This window comes from Ochlerotatus camptorhynchus, unplaced genomic scaffold, assembly GCF_037179485.1.
Source record: "Ochlerotatus camptorhynchus isolate MF236.1 unplaced genomic scaffold, CSIRO-AGI_Acam_v1.1 ptg000090l, whole genome shotgun sequence".
NCBI lineage: Eukaryota > Metazoa > Arthropoda > Insecta > Diptera > Culicidae > Ochlerotatus > Ochlerotatus camptorhynchus.
This window is the reverse complement of record NW_027040580.1, coordinates 793,607-819,755: the sequence shown is the minus strand read 5'-3', so window position 1 is coordinate 819,755 and position 26,149 is coordinate 793,607. Positions and strand designations below refer to the sequence as shown.

The following is a 26,149-nucleotide window of genomic DNA, read 5'->3' as shown; positions in this document are numbered from 1 at the left end:
TCCACGAATGGTTTTGTAACATCGATCAACTTTATGTGGAATATATCGCGAATTGGTTGCCTGTAATTTACTGATTACCAATTCACGATATATTCCACGTAAAGTTGAGCGATAATACAAAACCATTAATGGACCTTACTGACTACCATAACCATTACCATTAATGTTCTCAAATCATAAGTAAAAACGTTCTTATATAGTTCTCTTTCTGAAAATGTATGGAGAAAACAAGAATTTGGAATGGTAATGGTTCTTAACAACCCATTATTTGTAAGGTCCAGTTCCAAAAAACCATAATACATAGTTGAAACTTTATCATTAAACGTTCATGTAAAGTTCCATAACCATTTCAGTTAAAGTTTAGCAGGGATTATAAACAATTTTTAACCATTTTAGGTAAGGTCAATTTATGGTTCGCGTTTATGCGCGACCTGTCATTAAGATAGACAGGATGCGCGGCTTACCGAGTATTAGCAAATGCTCTGACATTTGCCTGTTTTACTGAATTTCGGCAATACTTAAAATGCTATTACTGAATTCCAGCGAAGACTTGTTTTGCTGAACCCGTTTCAGCAAACTGTTTTGCTGAAACTCGAAATGGAAATGTGGTGTGTACAAAACGGGACTACACCTTTTATGAGTTTCTGTTACTCATAAATACATAAATTTTATATATTTTTATACTAGAAATTACTCATAAATGTGTAAATTTTTACTCATTTTATGGGTAGTCCCGTTTTCTTTCAAAAACGCGTTATTTTATTTGTTAGAGTTATTTGCGATTACCGTGTAGGTACACTTTGTTTTGCAACGACAACTAGGTCTAAAAATGGAAACTAAAGGCCAATTGACGATAAAGACAAGTATCTCCTTTGACGGCTAATAGCATTTCGGATAATAGAAATCGGCAAATCGACGTTCATAATTTTATCATTGTTATTTATTATTTATATGTATTTTATTATTATCCAGATTTTGTGTATTTTTAAAATAAAACAACTTTTCATTTTCTTTTAACACAATTTTACGATATATCTATTCAACAATATTTATATATAGAGCTTAGATTATTAACCTGTCCACAAACAAATCTACAAATATTACAAATTCTTTACTTACTATTTACTCTCATTCTTTTTTTTCATTTTGTCTCCTTACATGTTATTCAATATTACTATGTATATACTTTCGCTCCTATTTTTTCCATTTTTTATATATTTTATAATCTGCATGTGTTTTTTTTTTTTTTTTTTTTGTTTCGTAAATGTATGTATATCATTTTTTGCTTTTTTTCCACTACATCATACACTTATCGATAAATTTACGCTATTTTTCACCGTCTGTATTTTTCATTCTCATTCTGCTCTCACTTTAGTGTTTTTTGTTTTTTTTTTTTTTTTGCTTCATGAATCTAGGTTTCATTTTACTTCCTGGCAATTGTTATTATTTATAGAGGAAAGTTTTTTTTTCTAACGTTGGGCTCTCTTTAAGAAAGAACAAAGTAAGATAGCAACGAACAGAACTGATGAAAAATATATATTTGTTTTAATAATTGTTTATGTTTAAGAACAAAAAGGAATGAATGCTTATACTCGTGATCCTACGAAGAAAGTGAACATAGTGTCGAATGATTGCATGAGTGTGTGTCTGTGAGTGAGTATATGTGCTTGGAGAATGGATGGATGGGGACAATGCGGTTTGTATGTGTGTGAGTTTGATTAAGAGGTGAGGATTACGCTAGGGTAAGGGTATTAGATTTACTCGTGAATAATGTACAAATAATGCTTTGCTCTCACACGTTTTTTTTTTTTCGTCCAGCAGCAGCGTTTCGGGAAGCAAATATATTTTCTCCATTTTACAAATGTGTTTGTTTAATCAATTAAATTAAATTGAATATTTATAATTATTACCATTTCAATCAATTGTGTTGAAACATGTTTTTTGTCGTTTTACCATGTTGTGTGTTGTCCTTAAAAATAGATTTTTTTCATATTTTTTTTGTCAACGCCCATCTTTGATCTCGCGATGGGTGCAGTAAGGTTTGTGAAACGTATTCAATGATATTTCGATCTTAATAAATTTAATTTGTAGTATTAATTTATTCAATAATTTACTTCTGATTCTTAGCGTTTGCTTTGTATTCTATAAGTATAAGAAATAGATTGTGTATACACGATCAGTAAATACAGAGCGTTGGTTAAATTAACCTTTAGTGAGTCGTTTTATTTCTGCATACTAAACTAAACTCCTATGTCACTGTGTTTGTGTGTCAGTTCACGCGTCAAGATGGTTTAACGTCTCTTCGCGTGGTATAGATGAACGTGAATGTACGATTTGCTGTTTAGTTAAGTGTTATTTCCTTTTGTATTCCAACAAGAAGCAGGCATTATTGGAAAATGTTGCGAAGCAATATGCATACTGATTACCTCAACATTGCATAGAGCTTGCGAGCGCTAAATGGGATATGGGATGTTTGTGACTGATGGTGAACTGAGTAAGTTCTATCATGGACTTGGTGGGAACCTATAGATGGAGATGAACACGTAACGCTACTGAGACAAATCCCTGAATCTTCAACGAAACAAATATATTACTGTTGCTTCCGTCCAACTAAAACTCTACCTTTGCTTTGACATTCATTTGTATTTCCAATTGCAATTTGTAAATATATACAGATGGATTCCGGCTACCAAACACATTTGTTATTCGATTTTGAGTTTCAAATTCAAACGTATTTTTTGTTTTCTTTTGCTGTTATCAAACTCAAAAGTTTCACATACCTCCGTACACACAACTAACTAAATTTAGTTGCACAGATAGATAAAATGTGTAATATCTCGACTAAATCCATACCTAACCTAACAATGACGCGAATGATGATGATGACGGTGACGACTATGGCTGAAGTTTTCAATAGAACAGTTTCATTCATAAAAGTTGTACAGCAGATGGTAAGTGTAAAGATTTGCTAAATCTAAGAACGTATAATGCAACAATGGGCAAATGTTAATTAGAACTCTTTAGACCTTTAATTTTGTCGTTCAGTCTATACTTCAACCGAAACTAAACGGATTTTCTTTATTTCCGGGAATAGCAATCAGAAACAGCAAATATTATAAACCATTCGTCGCATGCTAAATTACATAACGTCGCTATGTTCATAAACCCAAAAGTTTCGTAAAATTCCGAGAAAAAAAATACTTCTTATACCGCACATGTACTCCTAAATTCCAGGGCAGGGAATAAAAATTAATATTAATACGTTGAAAACCGGTCTTCTGGTTATTACTGTTATAGAAACTGCTACCCGAAAGTTGTACCAATTCAATTATACTCATTGATACACGTTATTTCCGTAAAACAAATTTTAAAGTAGGGGAAATGGCTCTAATGTTGGGCCATGGATCTAAGATTGGGCCCATCGCTAGAAATCTGCTATTTATCAATTTTATCTAGATGAACGCGTTATTGGGACGGTACTAATGGATATTTTTTGCCGCTATTGAAAATTTAGTCGATTGCTGAATTTAGGTATGGACCCAAATTAGGGGAATTTAAGCCAACATTACATCCATTTCCCCTATGAAGAAAGAGAGACGGTTAGTGATTTCCATTCCACTACCTTAATTGCTTATGCTTTACAGATACGCGTATTTCTTCTACAAATTGCAGATTTATTTTATTTCTTATATTAATACGCGTATCTGTCAAGGATAAGCAATTAAGGTAGTATAATTAAATGTATATTACTAACTCTTCTCTCTTTATACACTACAGACATCCACAATCATCAGGATTTTAAAGTATTCTTGTTAATTTTTTTGGTTCGAAATGATTAGAACCTGAAACGAAATCTTCCCGGAATTCGATACACATTACGATAAATAATCAAAAAAAAAAGGACATTAATCCAACAAAAAACTAAATCCAAGCAGGGTTAAGATCTGATTTTCGTCATACTAAGCACAACCCGCATTTTGCATCTCCTTTTTTCGAGCGGATTTTATCAATAGAATGGAATAATGCTATCAAGATGACTTCTAAATTTATTTACCTTCCAACGTAGGAGGATTTGATAGAGTCACAATATGTTCAGATATTGCTAAAAAAAACTTGATTCCAATTTCGTCATGCGAGATTCAATTCCGTTCAAACACATTGAAGCGTAATTGGATTCACTTTGGCATGCATGGATGAAGGCAGAAAAAATGGACTCGCTGGGAGTGTTCCCTTTGGTTTTGAGAATAATGGAGGTAAATATTCATATTACGCGACTGTTCTGTAACATTTGAACCAAACTATTGATTCTTTTACGTCGAAATCATTAATATATTTGATGCTTCTGTTCGATCAAACAGAAGTATGCCGAAGTAGTTCCCTACCCTACACTGAGGCAAAGGAACGTTACACTGAGGCAAATAGACCTAAGAACTTCATAAGGCTCGACTGGGGGCGACCCCGGCGTAGTGGTTAACATCCATACCTTTCACGCCAAAGTCACGAGTTCAAATCTCACCCCCGGACAAGTCACGAATGACCCAAGAGTGTTAATGTGACTATAATAAAAAAAAAAAAAGAAGGCTCGACTTCTGAACAACATATATGAAATTCATAAGTGCGACTTATGAATGATTTTCGGTTAGCATGAGGTAGTTCTTATACGCCTTTAACAATTTCATTTTCACAAGCGTTGAAAGACAAGTGGTCAACATACGGGCCCCCTAACCCCAACGTCCATTTGCCGGTTCCAGTCTGCTCCGATTTATTATTTTTTCGTCAACATTTTTTTCATAAGGCAAATCAATGAAATTCACACTCATTTCTTATGGCTAAAATTCACAAGTGTTTCTTATGGAATTCTTACGTTATTTTTCCTGCGTGTAGAATTCCATAAGAACCATTTATAAAAATGTTAACAAAAGGATTTCTTATGGAAATCATAAGTTTGGCGTATGAAACAGAATTCATAAGTGATAGCCGTGATTTGTTCCTACGTCTATCAACGCTTGGGAAACACAATTGATTAAAGGTGTTAAGAACCACTCGTTATAGTACCTCATGTATTACGATAATTATTTATAAGTCGTGTTTATGAAATGCATAACTTATAACAACATCAAATTGTCCAGGTTCATAAGTAATGTCTTATGGAGTTCTTAAGATTTTGTTTGCCTCAGTCTACATAAGATAAAACAGCGAAAAAACTAAATGCCCTGAATAGCTTTTTTTCGACCACAAATTCCTGTACACTTACCAATGTGCAAATATTTACCACTTCCAACTGATTCGATAAAACTTGTTCGTATTCTTTTGTCGCTTTAAAACTGTTCTCTTCTTCATAAGTCAATTGCTTTCTAACTCACCAGCTACTATTTACAGACTATTTACAAATTACCCTGTTTTAAAACTATTTTTCAACTTCTGATAAGTAGGACAGTTTAATCATAATTTTCCGAAGAATTTGAAAAGAAATCAAAGGAATTAAAAACCTTTTCATGATATACATGCCGCTTGAAGCGATTAAAAATAGTCAAAATAAATATATGTATATTTCTGCGAAAATTAGTCACATTTCATTTGTATATAATATTGCCTCACAATTACGGTTTTCTGTTTGAAATTCATAAAAAAAAAATTTCCAGTGATGTTTGTCTTAATGTAAAAATTATAGGGAAAAAAAAAGAAGCTGGATGGCAAAACTAGTTCCGGAAACCAGCAGTCATTTCATTAATACACACACAAAAATAATTAAACTGTTCCGATTTATCAATAGAGAGAAATAGTTACCACAGATATCTCCAGATTACTGTCGTCATCCGACGATACAAACTCATCCAAACTACAATCACTGTTGGTCGTAAGAATGATCTCGCTAGCATAAGAATCCTCATCCTCGTGGGCTCCAGCACCAACGGTGCCACCAATATTGGCACCGCCGCCCGCACTCTGCTTGGACCGGGTGGTTCTCCCGTTGAACTGCGCCTCAACTACCGCCCTTCTGCCATTGCTGCTGCTACTAACGTCAGCTGTCGCCGCCGCCCCACCGAGCAACACCTGTTCTGAACCGCTGGTTGAAAGAGGATCCACCTCTTCGCTGAGCAACGGATCATCATCACAGATACTTGTCTCCTTGCTGTTTTCGTCCTCTATAATACCACTCTCACTTCCAATTACATCAACGACTACGTTGTTGTTGTTGTTGTTGTTGTGCTCTCCGAGCTCACCATTATAACTACAATCGTCGTCGTCGTTAAACTCGGTTTGATCTTCGTCATCATCCGATTGCTCGAAAAAGTGCGAATAGAGGAAACGGCGTTTTTGTCGCTGGTGTGAATCGTACAGCTGACGAATGCTGCGACGCCGACCGCTGCCGGTGTCGCTACAATTACTCTCGGCTGAGGCGCAAGCGATTGGTCACTTACTGTCGCGGGATACCCGTCTCCGGCGTCCTTCGGTGGTAGTGTCCAGTCCTGGAAGCATAGGTGAGAAAAGGGAACGGTTTTAATTTTAGAGCTGTTCGAGACATTTGAATGATTGACAGTGATGTGTGAAGGAAACTGCAGCCATCTCAATATTAAAAAATCGCTTAACTGCTTAAAGCTTTCAGCAAGCTCATGATCCGTTTCTTACCTCGATTGACTCCATAATACGAGCAGAGGTACTTTGCATGGCAAATTTCAAACCTTTAGGAGTTCTGTTCTCCCAGTTCTCCTACATCTTACATGTTAAACACTTGTCTTTAATTCCATTATATATTTTTCCCCTTGATCACATTGTGAGGCCCAGCTCAGTAAGAAAATTATTCAGGATAACACCTAACACGCTTAACCAAACACTAATTTGCGGCCGTATTCCACCGGTGGGAAATCGTAAAACCAGCGCTCCAAACTTCTGTAAGTTAATTTCATCTCAATTGCAATAGCAGCAACATCAAAATAGGGGAATTTACGTATTGTCGTCAATGTAAGCAGCTTCCACGCTTCTATTAGCATTTTATCTGCATCACGCACACGAATGACGTATTTGTATGTTTACATTTATTTGCTGCATGCTGATTGTATCCAATTCAACTGATTGAAAAAGTTTTTACAACGCCTCAAACTTCTCAGGTGAGTGTGCCTATTGTCGGCAACCTCTTTTTCTTCGGCAACCTTTCCAATTGAACCAACTGTTCTATTATCGGCAACTCGAAATCAGACACATTTAGGAGTGTGTATGATTAATTTCGAGAAAAACCTGGCAAAATGCGTATTCTCAGTTGTAAAAATCAGATAAGGTTGATGCTGAAAGACTAGGGAATTGTTTGAATACACACAGCGAAGTGTTCTGGTGATAAAATATAGAGAAATTATCGTTTAAATTTTGGTTGCCGAAAACAGTCAATGGGTGCTGAAACCGTCATTTACCCTACTAATATTTTTTTCCTTGATTTTTTTCTTCCATCGATCTTGTTTTCTGTACTGAGTGCCAATGCTACCTGGACCCTACATATCGACCCATCAACTCATGGATACTAAAACTTCATTGAGAAGCCAATTTTCCGAGCTAAAAAGGTTTACAATGAAGACCTAGACTATTCAATAAAGCCCCTCTATGCTGTCAAGGCAATGCTTGTCTACGTATCTTTGAATCATCACTCAATCATAAGTGCTGCTCCAAGCCATCAAAAAAATTCCATCCAAGCAAGACCATTATCGAAGACAACATATCAAGAAGACTGGTAATAACTCTTCCATCTTCTCATACGGACGCTATGAGACAGGTACACTCGAAAGGTTTGTGTTTTGCTCATTTTTCTATGCGTTGCTTCCACCTTCACTCAAGCGCAGCGCTACTGTATTTGCCGCTTGGATTTTAGCAAAGTTGTCAGTCTTCTTGATATGATGTCTTTGCCATAATCCTAAATTCTCATTTAGTTGATTATCTGTGCTGTGTTAATCAGGCTGTTAAGAACATAATAAGGAATAACTCTCTTCACCATTCTTGCAAAGGCGCGCCAATACGCTCAATGGATTGATTTTTTGTTGTTGACAAGGCTTGATCGAGCAGATGGTGCAATATACTCGAAGGTTAAATTGTGCCAGACACAGTTAGGTGTAACATCTATTAAGAAACGCACATACCCATTTGGAGGTTAAATTTTGCTACAATTAACAACTTCCCTCAACGGAAATGGATTTTTATCAACCCATCAACAGGATCTCAGTTGAATTTATATTAGGCCCAACATCATCAAAATACCGTACGCGTGATAATATTTGCATCATCGTACAAATAAGGTTCCCGTTTCACCTGTGCATACAATGCCTTGGTTTTCTTTGGATGCACGTAACCTATAGCTCATACCGTAGTAGGCTGTGTAGAAAAGAAAATGATTTACTTTGTTACAGTTGCACTATGACGAAGTGGCGCGTATTCGTGATTTGTCCCACGCGCCAATGTCGCAAAAAAACATTTCAATCGCCGTGGGAGTGAGTGTCCCGGTGCTACGAGTCGAACAATGCAAGAAAATCTTGAACTTCCTTAAGCGAAAAAATCCGGTAATCCTGAGCACGAGAGCATGTTTACCGTCGATCCCGTTTCAAATTCCAGAACCGACCGGTATATTAGTTCTCTTCCGGTAAAAGACGTGGTCGACGAGCACAAGAACGTGTATTTGACCAAGCATCCTGCTAGCGTTATGGTGTTTGCATTGGTGGCTTCCGATGGCAAAAAAAATGGACCCGGTGTTCATTCCAGAAGGGACAAGGTCAACACGGAGGTTTACATCGGGATTTTAAGTAAGTATGTTCTTCCGTGGATCAAAGAACAGTACGGTCCGAAATGTTGTATTTCAACAAGATGGGGCTCCGTGTCACACCTCGAATCGCACTCAGAAGTGGTTGGAACATCTTTCGTTCTGGGTGAAGGATATTTTTTTTTCTTTTTTTTAGGCTAGTTCATCTCTTAGGGCGAAGGATATGTGGCCGCCATCCAGCCCCGATCTTAATCCGCTGGATTACTCAATATGGCGCGTCATGAAGGCCAAACTTCATCAGAGTACAGCAAGCCTCAGACAAACATTGGCCCTTACCTGGAGAGAAATGGATCCAGACTACATTATTAGAACCTGCCGTGCATTCCGTGGAAACTCGATCGATGATTAACATAGTTTAAGAGTCTTAGAGAAACATTCTTCTTCTTCTTGTTCACATTTCAAGCTTATTGCTTAGCACATATTAGCTCATTGCGTGCTCTCAACTTAGTATTCTAAATGCACTTCCACAGTTATTACCAATGCATGAATTTGTATATTGTGCAGCAAGCACAATGATACTCTATGTCCAGGGAAGTCGGGAAAATGTCCAACCCGAAAAGATTCCCTCGACCGGACCGGGAATCGAACCCGCCGCCTCCGGTTTGGTAGCACCGTGCCTTTACTGGCTAGGCTATGAGGCCCTGAGAAACATCCCCCCTTTGAATCTGAGTACTGCGGACTCACTCAAGGTGGTTGTCACTTGGGAGCCAGTGCGAACTGTCAAGCGGGAGCCAAACATTCAGAAGCAGCAAATGCAGTTACTGTTCTTATCTACCGTAAAGCATTGTAATCTCATAAAAATGATCTATACTTTTTCATAACACATTCTTAATGTTAAGCTCAAAGATAAAAACCAACAGGCTCAGTGATGAAAGTATAAAAAGCAGTATAGTTTTTATGAGGCAGCTGAGTTTTCAATTACAGTAAAACATACTTTGGCGAAACATGTATGTAAACAAACTTTGATAGAGTCATGGGGGCTCGAGCACTCCTGGCTCAGAGCTTTTGGCGGGAATCAACTGAGAAAGAGCAAATCAGTTTTAAACTTCAGAACATTTTCAAGCAGTTTTCCATTGGCTTGCAAAATAAAATTGGTCGACTCCGCAGTACCCAGCTTTGAATAAATAAAAAAACTCGAAAACGAAATTTTTGCGAATTTTTATAATTTTGAAATTGCTCAATGGTGCAAACATTATCACGCATGCGGTATCATTTTATTTGAGTAATTTTGAGCATTGAGCAACCACAAGTTTGCAACTCTAATTAACATTTAAAATGAACAACCTTCCTCAAACTACAGCCAGTAATTAAGTTGGTTGTAACTAGTGTTGTGACGATATAGATAAGTCCGATATTATCGATTAATATCGGCTCTAAATTATCGATACGATAATTGATATTTAAAAATCCTATATTGCCGTTATACGCATAACTGTCCCATGTTCTACACTCAAAAAATAAATTACATTTCCAATGAATTTCTCATTACTTTCATGTGATCTCATAATATTGGGAATCGCACTACAAAATCACATGAACCTTACGTGTCCAATGAAAGTTATGTGATTTATCACATAGAATTCATGTGATCATATGAATGTTATGTGAATTTCAGATGAAAATCATCAATTTTGTTATTGGAAAAATATCATGTGCGTTCCCAATGGAAACTATATGAAAACTTTTTTCGGTGTATGCAATCCTTATGCGTATAACGGCAGTATATTAACGATAATCTATGATAGTATTGCGAAATTGTTGTCCATTTGGAATATCTCTTGGTATCAATGACACTTCTTTTTGTGTTTGGCAACATGTTATACCTAAAGAGCCTGAATTTATAAAGAGACGACATGTCAAAATTGGAACAATCGATTGTATGTCAAAGTCATAGGAAAAGTCATTCCAATCGAGTAGAAGACCAGTCAAATGGATAAGATGTCGCCTCTTTATAAATTCAGGCTCTTTAGCTATATGTATAGTCTGGTGGATAGAATCTCGGGAACCAATTGAGCTGTCAAATAGCGAATCGAGCAAATCACGACCAACACGATCATCTTTGGGCTGGGGAAAGTTTCCCCTATCCGATGATGTTGGTAATTTGGGATCGGTTGGCGAGGAAAACATAATCAACGTTTTGTGTATAAAAGTTGATAGTACCTTTTCAATTGTTGGTGTACAATATATTGAATTGGTTCCACTTTTTGATAGATCGATATTCTATCCGCCAGACTATAAATATAGCGACTATAGTCTAAATCCGATATCGATATTTTCAGAGAATCGATATCGATATTATCGATAACTACGACCTCGTCACAGCACTAGTTGTAACCAGTGCTGTAAAGTTTCATATCATTCGATTGAAGATGAACCCAATACAACCATTCAATCAATTCTGTGTAAACGAATTCTCACATGACCATTATTTGAAGAGCCCCTTTCTCATTCGAAGCTCATTGTCACTGTCAATTGAGTCACTCACTATCATTTGATATACGACAGTAGAGTATGGAAGAAACCCAGCAAAATGGTCCTGAACAGACCAGTCGACCCGACGTCGGATCAATGCAAGGCAAATTTAAGGTTGATGTCGACACAATGTCGTGTTGTTGTCGGGTCAATTTTGCGTTTGTGGCGGATCAATGTCGGATCAACATCGGGTTGGGGTTTGGTAGAAGTCAGGTTGGTGTTGGGTTGGCTTAGCTTTTTCGCCGGAATGTCGACCAGAGCTCCGTTTATGTGTAGGTTACACTCAATTGAATGATATATAGCGTTTCTCAAATGAGAATGAGCCTTCGTCAAATGACTAAGCAACTGATATCACCCATTCGGAGGAGGTCCCCTTTGATAGCGAATAGCTACTTTTCTCATTTTCATCAAAAATGTTTAAATGATTTTGAGAATTTACAGCACTTGTTGTAACTACAAATAATCAGAGGGAGAGATGGGCGAAGAGAATGTTTTGAGCCAAATGAACTGTCAAAATCTGAGTCAATCGAACATTCTAATTAGAATTTTTCCGAGGATTTCTTATTCTTACGAGATTAAATTTGAGAGTATTGCAATCGAACAGAAATTAAATTAATTCAACTAGTTTTTGGAATCAAAAGCAATATTCTAATTCTATTGATCATTAATCTTAGTTGTTTATTAATTGCACCAAGATGCCACCACTTCGTTGATGTTCTTTAATCAACTTAGCTTAATTTTCGCAATATTTTTAAGTTATTGAAATTTCCATGATACAGTACTTGTTCGCTGACTGAGCTGTTTTTAACTGGGCGTTCGTTTGCTGTAGCCCCGTTAAAAAGCAGTTATAGCACAGACAAAAAACATAACACTCGCAAGTTATTCATGGAACAAGCATTTTTTTTTCTCCTCTGTTCGGGACCTAACACCACTGCGACCAGTAAACAAGCATTTAACGGTCAATTTAAAAGTATCGTAGTTGGTACTGTTTATACACTACCGCCATCTGTTCAGCGTACTACCAACCACAGTGTACTCAACAGATGGCGGTAATGTGTTTGCAACGATGTTTTACGGTGAGAAATATTCAATGTGTTATGTCTGTTTGTCTGTGGTTATAGGTTAAGAGCAAACGTCACATGTAGTTTGCCATTCGATGTCATAATTAGTGAGGGGCATTCGAATGGAATATTAAGAAATAAATTATTAGATTTCAAGATTTCTAGATAAACATTTCAAAAGGTCCTATCTGCATTGATCGATTCTCTTCATCGACTTTCTCTTCCGTTAATAACTCAACTTCAAAAGCATTCCCTGCTATATTCAACATTCTAAGCACAAGATAGAAACTTCTGCTATCTAACTGTGTGGCAAAAATAGCACAAAATGCATTTGCGTAGGCGTGGTTATCAAAAGAGAAAGTCGATGAAGAGAATCGATCAAAGCAGATAGGACCATTTGAAATGTTCATCGATATTTCGCCAAATGAATACACCCAGTAGATAGATCAAGACGATTAAACGTCAAAAAGCTCTAAAGAAGCACAACACCTTCGAAAATTATAGAACAAAATGTAAGCATCGATTGGACTCTCAGATCCTACAAGAAGAATGATCAATCTTGAAAAAAAAAGTTGAAAATAGGGACTGATTACAAGAACAAGAGACTTTAGTGATTTGGTCTTAAAAAAGGAGGCTTTTGGATTGAAAAAAAGTGACTCGCTACCAGCCCTGTTATTGTGGCGCAAGCACTAAATTAAATTTCGGCAATCTGTCTTCAGACTTCTTAAACTTTTTTTTCCCTCCGTTCGGGACATAAAACCACTGCGACCACCGTGTCCCTAGTATAGTGCATGTCGTATCACCTACTTCATCAATATTGAGAAATGAATATGTATTCGGTTTTGATACAGTTGTCATTCTTGCCTTCATCACAAGGAATCGATTATAATTAAAAGATCCCGCTATATATACACTCAAAAAATTTATCACATATCTAATGGATGAAATCCATGTGAATTTTACATAGCTTTTAGCTGATCACATAGCAGCAAATCCCACCACAACATCATATGAATATTATGAGGCCGATGAAATTCATTTGCAAGATCACATAAATTTAAAGGGATCGCATAATAATGTTATGTGAAATTCATATTAATTCCATTCATTTTGATTATGGATGAAAATCAAGTGCATTTTCAATGGAAACTACATGCTAACTTTTTTCGGTGTCTTCAAAAAGTGAGAACACCCTCCAAAGACCGCCCCATTGTTAGTCAAAATTGAATTACTTAGCAACAAAAATAAGCAATGACACCGATAATGACCATGCATTAGGACCCTAGTCTTAACCACTTTAAACTAGGGAACAACGAATAGAAGATTAGGAATCACATACAGTTGTGGTCATTAAAATAGGACAATAGGCCGATTTTCATACCAACTAGCACACTTTGGCATTTTGCAACAATGTTTTGTTACGAACAATTGAGCTGAAATTTTGACACAGAACTACAAATATAATATAGTAATATAAAATTATTGGAAGCGCTTGCCGGAAATTGACGGGCTGGTTGAAAATGGCCAAAAATAGTACATTTATAATTCTAAATTTTCGACGTCTATTATTTTGGAAATTTTTGACCATATCGTAAATAACTTTCTTAAGCACGCCGTCGTTTATTGGCAATATGGTTGTAAATTTTAAAATTATAACACTTCCGTTGAGTACATTTTGATTGAGACCCACCTCCGCACGAAAATTAGTTCGGATAATACGCCTAATCAAACACTAATTCAAGATTAGATTCCTCCGAATGGAAATCGTAGAAACAGCACTTTGACCTCCAAAATTCTGTAAGTTAAGGTTCAATTTACTTTGATGCATTTTCGAAAAATTCAAATGCAGTTTTTTTCGACGCTTCATTTCAGATTGCAAAAAGCTCGCGTCATTCTATTCTTTTTGCTATTTTACACAAAATGACGCTAGCTTTTTGCAATATGAAATGATGCGTCGAAAAAACTGCATTTGAATTTTTCCAAAATGCATCAAAGTAAATTGAACCTTAATTCCATCTCAACCCAAGTAACCAATTAGCCGAATAAGTGGCCCTTTTTGCCTTATACGAGCCTCATCAGAACTTAAGAACACTGGTAGTCAAAAAGGCGAAATAACTTGCCTATGGACTTGGGAATTACAATAGCAGTAACATCACAATACTAAAACTTCCTCGAGAAGCTAATATTCCGAGCTAACCAGGTTTACAATGAAGACCTAGCAAATTGAATAAAGCATAGAGTGGCTTTATTGAATATTGAGTATTCTAGGCTGTCAATGCAATGCTTGTGTACGTATCTTTGGATCATTATTCAACCATAAAATTGCTACTCCAAGCAATAAAAAATCCATCCAAGCAATACCATTATCCGAAAATTTTCAGTTAGTTGATTCTCTGAGCTGATCAAGCTGTTAAAAACATCTTCATGTTTTGATCAAAATTTGTATTTTTACAGTATTTTGTTTCTCAAAAGGTAATACAGTTTCCTAGAACTTTGTCTCAGAAGTGATTTAGATTAGAAGAACCGTTTTCGTGGAATGATTTATTGAAAAATATCGAATACGCTATTTTAAAAAAAATAAACATGAGTCGAAATCCAATACCCATAAATATGCAAATTCGGAGAGGGTAAAATTTGATCGATTCATCATTTGGCATTGGTAGATTTGCTCTTTAAAAAACATCTACAAGGCTGCCGAATGACTGCTTTAATGGGGATGTGCCGAAGTGGAATGAGGTATGCCGAAATGTTGCCGCACCGACTATAACCGACACCGCATAAATATTCAATCCCTTTACCCACCCACTATACTGCCGCTTTTAGCATGTCGCTCCCATAGCCGTTTTTGTCTAAATTATGTTTTCAATGGAAATGGTAGCTAATCACCCCATATTTTCATAATACTGGATGAACTAAATTTTTTGACGTAGGACTACGTCTTTGATTTCTATATGGGGGTACACTTTGTGAAAACCGAAAATGGAACATGTAACAAATTAAGAAAGATTTTGAACGTTAATAACTCAGCTGCCCCTGGTCCAATTTCAATAATTTTATCACCAATCGATCAGAAATATGGCTACGCATCGATAACAATGCTTTCGAATGTTGATTTTTAACAAGAAACTATTGAAAAACTGGTAAATGTCCAGCATTGTCCAAAAGCGTCGAATTAACTAACAAATCCACCAATTACCTACATGCATATACCATAGAGGTAACTCTAAGACTACTGGGTCCCGAAGAAAATCATTATTATTTTTGGCTCACTCAGTACCAGAACAACGGTCCCAAGCAGTCCCAAGCTATTTCACTCACCCCTGCATGTTCTGCATGAATCCACACACCCCTGATGTTATCTGTCAAACTTTCATAGCGAATCAAAACAAACATAGTGTAGTAATAGAATTTCAACTAGAATAGGGTACGTTAATCGTTTGCTTGGGACCAATAGGCTACTAAAGTGGTGAGCCAATTTAAAATCGTTAGTTTCGTATTGATTGTTGCATATACTGCTTCCCCAGCACAGTCGTCAGAGAGTAGTAAGTAGACGAAACAAGTCGAAGTGGCATTCGCCTCCGATCCTCGGGAGCGTGCGAATAGGAAAGATGGAATTGCGTAATATTTTGCACACTCATCGCCATATTCAGAACCAAACGCAAATTCTTCGAGATAACTACCATCCGTCGTCTGGCTCGCCGTGGCGGTGTCTGACGTATCTCCGGTCTGATTTACGAGGTGTGCTCAAGGTGCTCCTGAAAAATGAGATCCGTGATGCTGTCACCTACACTAAGCACGCCAAGCGTTTTGAAGTGACAGAGACGCACTCTGTTTGGTTTCGGAGGTTAAATCATCACCAACTTTGGCAACAAAATGGCTCTTTTCAGGGCCGGCCACCAACCTTATTACAGCAATAGAATTCATCTGCCTGTTTGTCCATATTCAGAACCAACGACCACACAAAATGCTCATGTAATCAAACTGGAACCAGGGGTACAAATTATTTTGATCAACCTTGATCAACTTTGAATCAACCTTGATCAACTTTGAATCGCCACGGCCGGATATTTTCGATGGAAGAAGCAACAATCTATCATCTAATTCGACGAAAACGGCAGGAAACATTTGTGAAGGCGAGTTATTTACGAAAGAGAGTGTCGATGGAGAGAATCGATCAATGTAGATAGGACCTATTGAAAAGTGACGCGAGATTTGTTTTCCGTACTGAGCTCCAATGCTACCGACGCCAGGAAGGCAGCTCTCACACCTGGACCCTACCAATCGACCCATCAACTCAACCAGGGACCAACGGCTTTACTTCCCGAAGGAAGGCGTGATCAGAGATGTTATGCCTTAGAACATGCCGGTGGCGCCGACTGAGATTGGACCCAGGCCTGCTGGGGTGAGAGGTAATCACGCTAACCACCGGCGCCGATATCTTTCAAGGTGATATCACGGTGAATGAGAACGACCCAAATTTGAGTTTAGTTATCTCAGAAATAAGAAACAAAGTGCAGGAACTCAGCGATGAGTCAATTTGTCTCATGTTTTCCCAGGTTTTTCCAGGATTTTCCAGGGAAAAATTCCCGAAATTGAGAAAAGTAAAGATTGGATTCACTCAGTCTATTGGTTCTACTCCGAGACTGAATAAAATTGTCGTCAATTTCCTCATTTTCTGGCAGCCCAAGCAGCACACTTCGATAGAAATAAGCTGCTGCAACTTGATTTTGACTGGAATAAGTGGCACACAAGTAACCACAATTGTTCAGTGACATGTGTGCTGCTAGGGAGATTTTTTAGGTTTTCCACAGGAAACCATGAGACACATTTACTCATCGCTGAGTTCCTGCACTTTTGGCGATTATGAGTGAACTAAACTCAAATTTGGGTCGTTCTCATTCGTCGTGTACGCAAAAGGAAAAGAGCCAGTGTCGCTACTTGATAGCAAACTACTCATAATGGGAGGAGTCTTTGTAGCTTTTATACCACTTGGTTGCACATCATTCTGCTTTAACCTGAAAAGATTTAAACGAGCGCTACTGTATGGCATTAGCTCATTTTCGCTTCCGACGGCGAGGTGAATAGCAATAGCAGCAGTAGGAAGGTGGTGGCTAGTCCACTCCTTCACACCTAACAAGCAACAATTGACTGGTCGTGGCAAAGGAGGAAAAGGTCTGGTAAAGGAGGCGCCAAGCGTCATCGCAAAGTTCTTCGACATAACCACCATCGGTCGTCTGGCTCGCCATGGTGGTGTCAAACGTATCTCCGGCCTGATCTACGAGGTGTGCTGAAGGTGTTCCTGAAAAATGAGGTCCGTGATGCTGTCACCTACACTAAACACGCCAAGCGTAAGTGGCCATGGATGTACTCTTCAATAAAACGGCCCTTTTCAGGGCCATCAAGCTTACATCAGTAAAGAGTTGGAATATAATTTATCTGTGCTTGTTTGTCCATATTCAGAACCACAAGCCCCCAACGACCACACAAAATGCTCTCCAGAGTTGTAATCTTGTAACCAAACTTGGAAGCAGGGGTGCAAGTGATTTTGATTGATTCTCTTAATCAACTTTCTCTTTGAAAAAGATTTCTACAAATTTGGTACGCCTACAATTCAAAAACGGAAAGAGTTGAGATAATAGATAATTGATCAATTAAAAGAACTAAATGCTCTTCACATTTATTCCGTCCACTAGCGGTCCTACGTCAAGCTTCCGTTCGTGCCCCTAGGCACAGACCCTTCTACTTTTTTGAAAAAGTTTGGAAACACAGCAATAGTACGAATCAAACTTTAAATTGCGATTTTCTCGGCTTGCTGATCTTCACTATGGGACGGATATGCGGAAACCGGCAGCATATGCAAAAAAAAAAAAAGTGATACAACTTACCCGCACTCCTGGTTTTCCGTCGTACCTCCGTCGCTGGAGTAGGGGGAGCGTCACTGGTCACCGACGTCACACTATTGACACCTGCTCCGGCAATCTTGCCGTCCAACACCGGTGCAGATCCTTTCGCAGTACCGCCAGGCGACGACGAGTGCTGATGATTTGCATGGTTATTCTTGGGGTGCAATGCACCAGCATGGTGATGCGCTGAATCACGAAGATTGTCCGCGATTGCACCGGTTGCGGTCAAAGAATTTGGATTAGAGTGCGCTTTTGCTTTGCTGTTCATGGCAGCTGTCGACAGAGTAGACGTCGTCATCCGAACACTTCTACGAGTGCTAATTTTGTCGTCGCATGTTGAGATAGTATTCGTACCCGGGGATGCTGCCGTCGCTGAAACCGATGGCGACGACAACGCATTATGTACAGATCTACCGGAATGAGCATTTAGTTTGTGAGAGACGGCAGCATTCGCCGCTGTAACCCCCGAGCTAACGCTATTGGTCGACGATGACGACGATGAGTTCTGCGAAGTGCCACTTGTTTTTGCTCCCGTCGACGCCTTATGATTGCGAAGGGTCTTTTCTTTTTCGTTCGACGCTGACGCTGTCGTAGACGAAGATCCCGAACTGGCACCTGTTGTGGGGGAGGATGAGGAGTAGGTTGATGATGATGTTGTAGTCGAAGTAGTAGTACAAGTGGTAGAAGAAGTGGTAGTAGAAGAAGAACTTGGTTTAGTTAGTTTAGTATTACGAAATTTACCCGCTATCTCTATCAAAGGTTCATCACTATCCGATGAATCTTCTACCGTCGAAGCTGGTGCAGTTGGCGTACTTTGCACATGCAAAGAGGGTGTTTCTGTTACTGTTCTTCTTTGCTGTGCACTACGAATAGCAACGGTTTTCTTCTGTCGTTCAGTACTCGCCACGGCAGCCACTACAGCAGCTGCCGCTTTTCGAGGTTTCTTCGTCCGACTCGGAAGAATGTCATCACTGACACAGGACTGGGTCGAACTTTCCGATCCTTGACGTTTCCGTTTACCAGTTTTCGGTAGGGTTTTTGGACTTAGCCGATCTCCACTGGCGGCAGCGGTTGGTGTTGGTATGTTCGAAGCAATTGCAGCGTGTTTCAAGGTATTTTTCAGCCTTTCAGCAGCCGGCGAATCGATAGACGGACTCTGCTTGGGTGGCTCTAGCGGACTTTCTAGCTTACTGGAGGCTCGCGTTCTTATCCGATGTTCGGCCGATTCCGGATGTAAAGGAATATCGATCGACAACGGCGAATGAATTTCTTTATTCTCTTGTTGTAACTGTTGTTGTTGTTGCTCCTGCTGCTGCTGTTCGGACTGGTGGGGAACTTCCAGATCATTAGACTTGCCGGAATCATCCAAGTCTATTATCTCAACCACCGACGATGTAGAAGAATTGGAAGCGGTGATGTTGGCAGCAGATCGCCGTTCGCGAGCCTTTTCGCTAGAATAGCTATAGAGCGGAGGTTGTTCATGTCGTGGCTTTGGCTCAACAACAGCAACTGTACCGTCAGCTATCACATCTTTCTTTTCAGCGGATGCAGCAACGTTAACCGTCGGATTATGTTTATCACCTTCCGTTTCTGTCGTAATCACTGGTTTCGCTTTCAATGGATTGCTACTACTGCTGGTGCTGCTGCTGCTGCCGTTACTGCTATTATTAGTGCTGTTTTTGTTACAGGTTTGTTCTTGCTTTATACTACTAACGATAGCCTCATCGGGATCATTTTTAATTACAGCTTTACATTCAACTATTTTACTATCACATTCGCTTTTTAAACTTAACACCTCCTTATTGCTACAACAATCATCCAACACGAGTTGCTTGGTATCCAGCTTGATCTCGGCCTTGTCCGTCAGATTATTGTTACTATTACTAGTGAGTATAACATTTGCTTCCCCTTTTTGTTGCTGCTGCTGCTGTTGTTGTTGTTGTTGTTGTTGTGTTGGTTGCTGATTTCCCGCATTTGCAAGCCAGTCTTCTGCCTCTTCTCCTTTGACCACCGTGGTTGTCGAGTCCTGCTGCTGCTTTAGAGTTGAATTTTCACTGGAAGACACTTCAATGCATTTCCCTTTCGTGGCAGGTTCTTCCGACATTACCAGCTCATCGTCTTCAATGTCGTCCAGAATTTTGCTAAGATTCGCCCCATCATACTTTAGCAAAGCATTGTGATCTAAAAGGTCCAACTCCTGCTGCTTGGGTTTCATCAAAGTCGAATGATCGCCGTTCAGCTTGGCTGTTCTTTCGGTGGCTGCAATATCGTTCAGGCCTTCCATCTTTGCCAGTTCCGCTTCGATTTGGATGTATTCGTCCAAATTTGAGTGGCTGTTGTTGTTATTATTGCCACTGGAGTCATCTTTCGATGATTCTTTTGATTCTACTGCAGGTATCGCTTTATCCTTGGGACTATCCATCCGAAGCAGCTTGTTTGGCTCATTGCCTTGAGGACTATGCGACAACTGATGGGGACTTTTCTCCGATAAAGCATCCATAGACTCAATTCCACTGTCTTCACCTTGTGCTTGAGATCCGGGTGATCCACGTACCCCTTGCGCCAGTAAATGTCCACTGGCACTGGCTATCGTTGGAGGTTGCTGTTGACTGATGGATTGTTCTAACGTATTAGCGGGTGAATCGCCAGGCTTTTCCGGTGGACGATTGTGATGGTGTAGATGGGTGTTGTTTATCCGCTGATTGATGGACACTTCTGAACCTGAGGTAGTGGTTGCTGTATTGCTGCTTGTTTTGTTACTTTCATTGTCCTTCCCATCGGTATCCCCTGTGGCAAGGTCGGAATCACCTTTTCCCGGCGGTTTGCCACTTTTTGCCGTCTCTGACGAAGGGGATGACGATGGTTGTTTTGTTGAGGACTGCGTCGAGCTCTTAGTATTCGGTGCAGCAGCCAGAGCTCCAGGCGATGACACGGACGACGTCGTTGGGCTCGACTGCGCTGGCTTTACCAAGTTCTTACTGTTGCTAATGCATTTGCCAAACGCGCTGTTGTTGATACTGTTGTTCGTGCTGGAGCTCTTCAAGTTTTTTGCTGACGACGTTGCCGCTGCTAACAGGGATGAGTGTGGCAACGTGCCAACGTTTGTCGACCCAATAGGTCCACTTACGGTGTTCGAGATCAGTGTCTCGTAAATTTCATTGATTTCATTTATACTGGTGGCTGCACTACTACTACTACTACTGCTACTATTACTTGCACTTATGCTCGACTCGTCCGTTGCGCCCGTATGTTGCTGGTTCGTGCTAGAACCAGTGCTAAGACGTCGCTTTTTCTCAGGACACATCATTCCATTGGGACTCAGAATTAAGTCCGGCGCTGAACGTTTATGTTGCTGGTCCAACGGGACCAACAGGTCATTTGCCGTCAATGGCTGATTCAGATCTTCCATTTTATTCGATTTAGCTTTGAGACCGGCAACAGCAGCTATCGACGTAGTCAGCGAGTTACTGCTTCCACTGTTACCAATACTATTGTGGTTGTGATGATTCGGTGAGGATGGCATCGAAGAAGGTCCGGACGTCCCAGGCAATGCAGCGTCATCGACTTTTAACCGAATGCTTGCATCGCTAGTCATTACCACCGTTAGTCGGCTGTCCGTGGAATGACTACTTCGTTTGATGGAGCTTTTCCTACTCAGCTGAAAACTATTCCCATCACTATCCTCTTCACCACCGCTTTGACTCTTTTTCCGATCCTTTTTCGAATTTTTTATGACCACAGAGTTTTTTCCTCGTAAACTGATGTGTAAAGGGGGCACTCGAAGCTCCTCGCCAGCGGGAGATTGCGTTTGAAGACTCGAACTGGCAGTGCTGATACCGGCACTGTTATTGGTACCAGTGAAAGTACTACCGAGAACTTGCTGTGACAATGGATGCTGCAACTGTTGTGGCATGACATTGCCAACAGGTACGGACAACGAGGAAGAAGAAGAGAGCGAACTCGTAGATAATGACGCCTGCAGTGACGTCAAACCAATATTTACCACCGACGGATTGGAAATACTCCCCATCCCGCTAAGCGTTCCGGGAGTCACTCCTAGCACTTGTGATGATTGCACTTTTTTACTACTGGTCAAACCACTGCCACCGACACCGCCGCTGATCGGGTGAGGTTGTACCAAGCTTACGCTGATGGCTTCAGACTTGTCGAGCTTCAATCTAAGCTTGATCTTTTCCTGGCTACCGGGAGATTCACCGCCACTTTCCGTGGCTACAATTTTTGCTTTCGTCTTTACCTGCTTCAAAGAAGACGATTTCTTCTCCCGTGGCTTCTTCTCTTTATTTTTTACAGAGCCCTTGGTTCCGTCCTTCAGCTTATCCTTTTTCACCTTTCCCGTTTTGGATAGCTTTCCCACCGTTGCTGCAGTGACCGCCCCGGGAACGGCATTTGAAAATCCACTCGAACCCGCTCCGTCCATTGTGTTGGACCGCTCGGTGTCGCTAATGTCGGAGGTGAACTTTGAAAAGCCCGTACTACACGACGTGTCATCGTCCGAGTACAACGAATTGGACAATTCCGAATGAAATTCCGGAAAACTCTTCGATGCGTCCTCGTCATTTTCTTCCGTTTCTTCCACTTGGGTTTCCTCTAGCTCACCGGTGAGAGGGTTTATCAGAAACTGCTGTTTCCATCTTCGCTCCGGCTTCGGAAGCCCGCCTGTGGCTGCAAGGGATTGCTCGAGATCAAGGTCCAGCCCATCCAGAAAAGCTCCCTCTAGATCGGCAGAGTTTAACGCCGGTAGGAGCGAATCTAAATCGTTCTTCCCCAAATCCGGAAGGTCTCCAAGGCCTAGAAGATCCCCGCCAGTTGCTGATGCACCCTGTTGTGGGTGTTTCAGTTGTTGTTGACTAAGATTGTACTGCAACTGATATCGGGTGAATTCCTGGTAGCTGGATTTTGTAGCAGAGTCCATAGGGTTTGGGGCAGCCCATCGAGGATTGAACGGTTGTTGTTGTAGTTGTGGTTGCACTGCCTGAGGCTGTCTGAAGGGGGCATTATGTTGCTGTTGCTGGATTGGAAACCGACTTAAGCTTAACTGGGAATGCGTTTGTTGTTGTTGCGATTGATGAGGTGGTCGATGCAGTTCTTGTTGCTGCTGTTGTTGTACCAATCCAACTCCTATCACCTGCGGTCTTAAGGTTTGCTGAGTGGAAGGCCTTACTACGGGAGCCCCACTGGGGCCGAGATTAAATCTTGGTTGTTGTTGTTGTTGTTGCACACTAACGTTTTTATGTGAAGAAGGCACTGACATTGGTGGAGTTACTAGAGAAGGCGGCACATTTAAAACATTCTGATTGTTACTAGCGGTATTGTTTATGTTACTACTGTTTGTCGTTATGCTAAGATTAGTGTTAGCATTAGCACTGATCGTTGGTCCGGATCCAGCTCCGGTTGCCATCGGCCCAACACCAGCGTTGCTGTTGTTCACTAATATTGTCTGTTGTGTATTCGTGACACTATTTGACGTCACAGCAGCGGATATCGTATGGGCGACTGTCACTGTGACGCTACCACTGTTACTGATCACTGGATTCACTGGATTGTTACTACTATTTGTTGCAATACGCGATGTCTTCTGATTTTGACCACTACTGCTGTTCACAATTAGTTCATTGTCATTGATCATATTCACTACACTAGAATTCGGCGCAGTTCCCGTTACAACGGGAGTTTTCACTGCGCTTGTCCCCGCCCCACTGGCCGCTATGAGTTCTTGTTTGATAATCGGCGCTGTCTTTGGTCCTCCTATTTGCGGAATAGCACTTTCGTTCTGTAGCAAATTCACCAACAAAGGACTAGTCATTGCTACGTTCCCAATCGTTCCTGTAGTGCTTGTTCCAGCCGAGCCTGTCGCAGTTGGTGGGCCACTTTTTACAGCCGCAACTGCCGCTTGGTATGAAGGTGGAGGCGGTGGTGGTGGATTTGGTGCTACAAAATGACTACCACCAGATGATACCAGGGGTGGTTTCGGAACACCGCTCGGACCAGGTGGGGGAACCATACCGAGCGTATTTTCCCTCCGTTGAATAACCCTAGCCTGAGTCATACTTTCAAAGGGATATTCACAGCTATCCACCACATTTGGCACATGCACAGGCAACTTGCCATCCATGGGGCATATTGTGTTGGGTGATTTGAACACAGTGCTTTCCGCTGCAATGGGACCATTGACTATTGGTGCCGCCGTTGTGGCAACTGGAGCAACAGACGCAACCGATGGCTTTGGTTGCATGGGAGGAGTAGCTTTCGAAGGACCCGCTACGGCATCTTGAGGCAAAGCTTGTTGCTGCCCGTGTTGCAACTGAGTAGGTTGCTGTTGCTGTTGTTGTTGCTGTTGCTGGTGCTGCTGCTGTTGTTGTTGTTGTTGTTGGGAGAGTATCCGAGTCAACTCTCCTAAGCCACTTGAAGCACCACTGCCAGAAGTTGGCCCCGCAGGGGTGGAATTATCTGCGCGAGTCAAAGAACAAATTGAACCAAAGTTAATCATTTCTGACTGCAAAAAGAAAAATCAATCGCAAAAGCTTACCCGTTCTCAACACAATTTCCTGTCCCACCAGCCTGAGCGATAACACGGTGTCGCCCTCTAGCTGCACGGACAGTATTCCGAGAGCTCGAAGGGCACTGTTTCCTTCGGCAGCGAGCTTGCGTAACTTCACAGCCGCTTCCTTGGGAATGGACAAAGTGACACGCACGCTGTTCCATGGTTCAACCTGCAAACACGAACACATTGACAACAACCGGTTTGATACTATTTATCTACTCTAATACAAAACAGAGGAACGGGCAACCTACCTTGTCCACCTTAAGCTGTCCGTTATCTGCTGGCTCTTCGACCAACGTGGTAAGTTTCGCGACCAGACAGTCTAGTCGCGTTTGGAAATCGGGATCATGGAGGTTTCCCTCGCAAATGACAACCGCCTTCAGCGTGCTGCTGCTGTTGTTGTTCTGTTGATCACCGTCACTATCGGCCGCCATTCTGTATAGGTTTGTTTCGTGATGTAATCGGCAGCGCGTGTAGATTTTTTTTTATGAATGGAAGACAGAGACAAAAAAATACAAAACGAATGGTTACTCACTATTGGTGAATCTAATCTATGCAATGCAGTAGCAAAAAAATGTTTGAATGAAAAAACATTGGTCTGACGTCGTTTGCGTATTTTTTTTTAAAGTTAACATTTTGCTGATTTAGCGTTGTTTTCGCAGTATCTTGTCTATCTCATACCCGCTTATGACCAGTTTGAGCTAACACTGATATGATGGTGAACTCCGACCAGTATTATCCTCGGATTATGTCTCAATCAAGAATGTCGGGCTGTTTCGTTATTGAAGTTGGATTCTAAACAAACATCTGACTGATCATCAGGGATCATGGATAATCCGGGTTGAAGCTTACCACCGCCACACAGACATTGGCGAAGCAAATGAAAAGTATCAGAATTATGTAGCCCCTTCAGATTTGTGATATTTGTCACATAACGGACATACAATTTTCTCTATATCTTAGATATTGGGTCATATGAATAAAAATAGTTCCACCGCGTATTTATGAATATGCTTCATAGGGGTAGACAGGACAAGACGCCCACCCTAAGATTAACATCATTTCAAGAGCCACATGTGAAAAGGGCATATGTACAAGCTTTTTGTAAACAAACCATCGTAGGCCCTCTTCTCGCCAACCGAGGGTCGCCCACGCAAACTAACAACATCATCGGGAAGGGGAAACCTTCCCCTATCCGAAGATGTTGATGGTTTGCGTTGGTGTCATATGGGTGGCGAGAAAAGGGCATAAGAATGTTTGTTTACAAAAAGCTTGTATACCCTTTTCACATGTTGTTCTTGATTTGTTCTTTCATGTCTTCTCTAGCACCTACGCATTTGATGCAATTCAATGT

General features: G+C 40.5%; 1 protein-coding gene across 3 annotated transcripts in view; it reads right to left on the bottom strand.

The window, feature by feature from the left end:
* Positions 1-6,380: 6,380 nt before the first annotated feature.
* Positions 6,381-26,149, bottom strand: part of LOC135698556 (nuclear receptor coactivator 6-like) — a 56,870-nt gene continuing 37,101 nt past the window's right edge. For 2 of the 3 annotated variants that reach the window (XM_065218586.1, XM_065218587.1), the window contains exons 2-5: positions 25,047-25,230; positions 24,781-24,964; positions 18,216-24,701; positions 6,381-6,470 (exon numbers count right to left, since the gene is read on the bottom strand). In XM_065218586.1, coding sequence (XP_065074658.1) covers positions 6,415-6,470; positions 18,216-24,701; positions 24,781-24,964; positions 25,047-25,229 — 6,909 coding nt within the window. In that variant the 5' untranslated portion in view covers position 25,230 and the 3' untranslated portion in view covers positions 6,381-6,414. The remainder of the gene's footprint in view (positions 6,471-18,215; positions 24,702-24,780; positions 24,965-25,046; positions 25,231-26,149) is intronic. The other variant, XM_065218588.1, reaches the window with a different exon arrangement.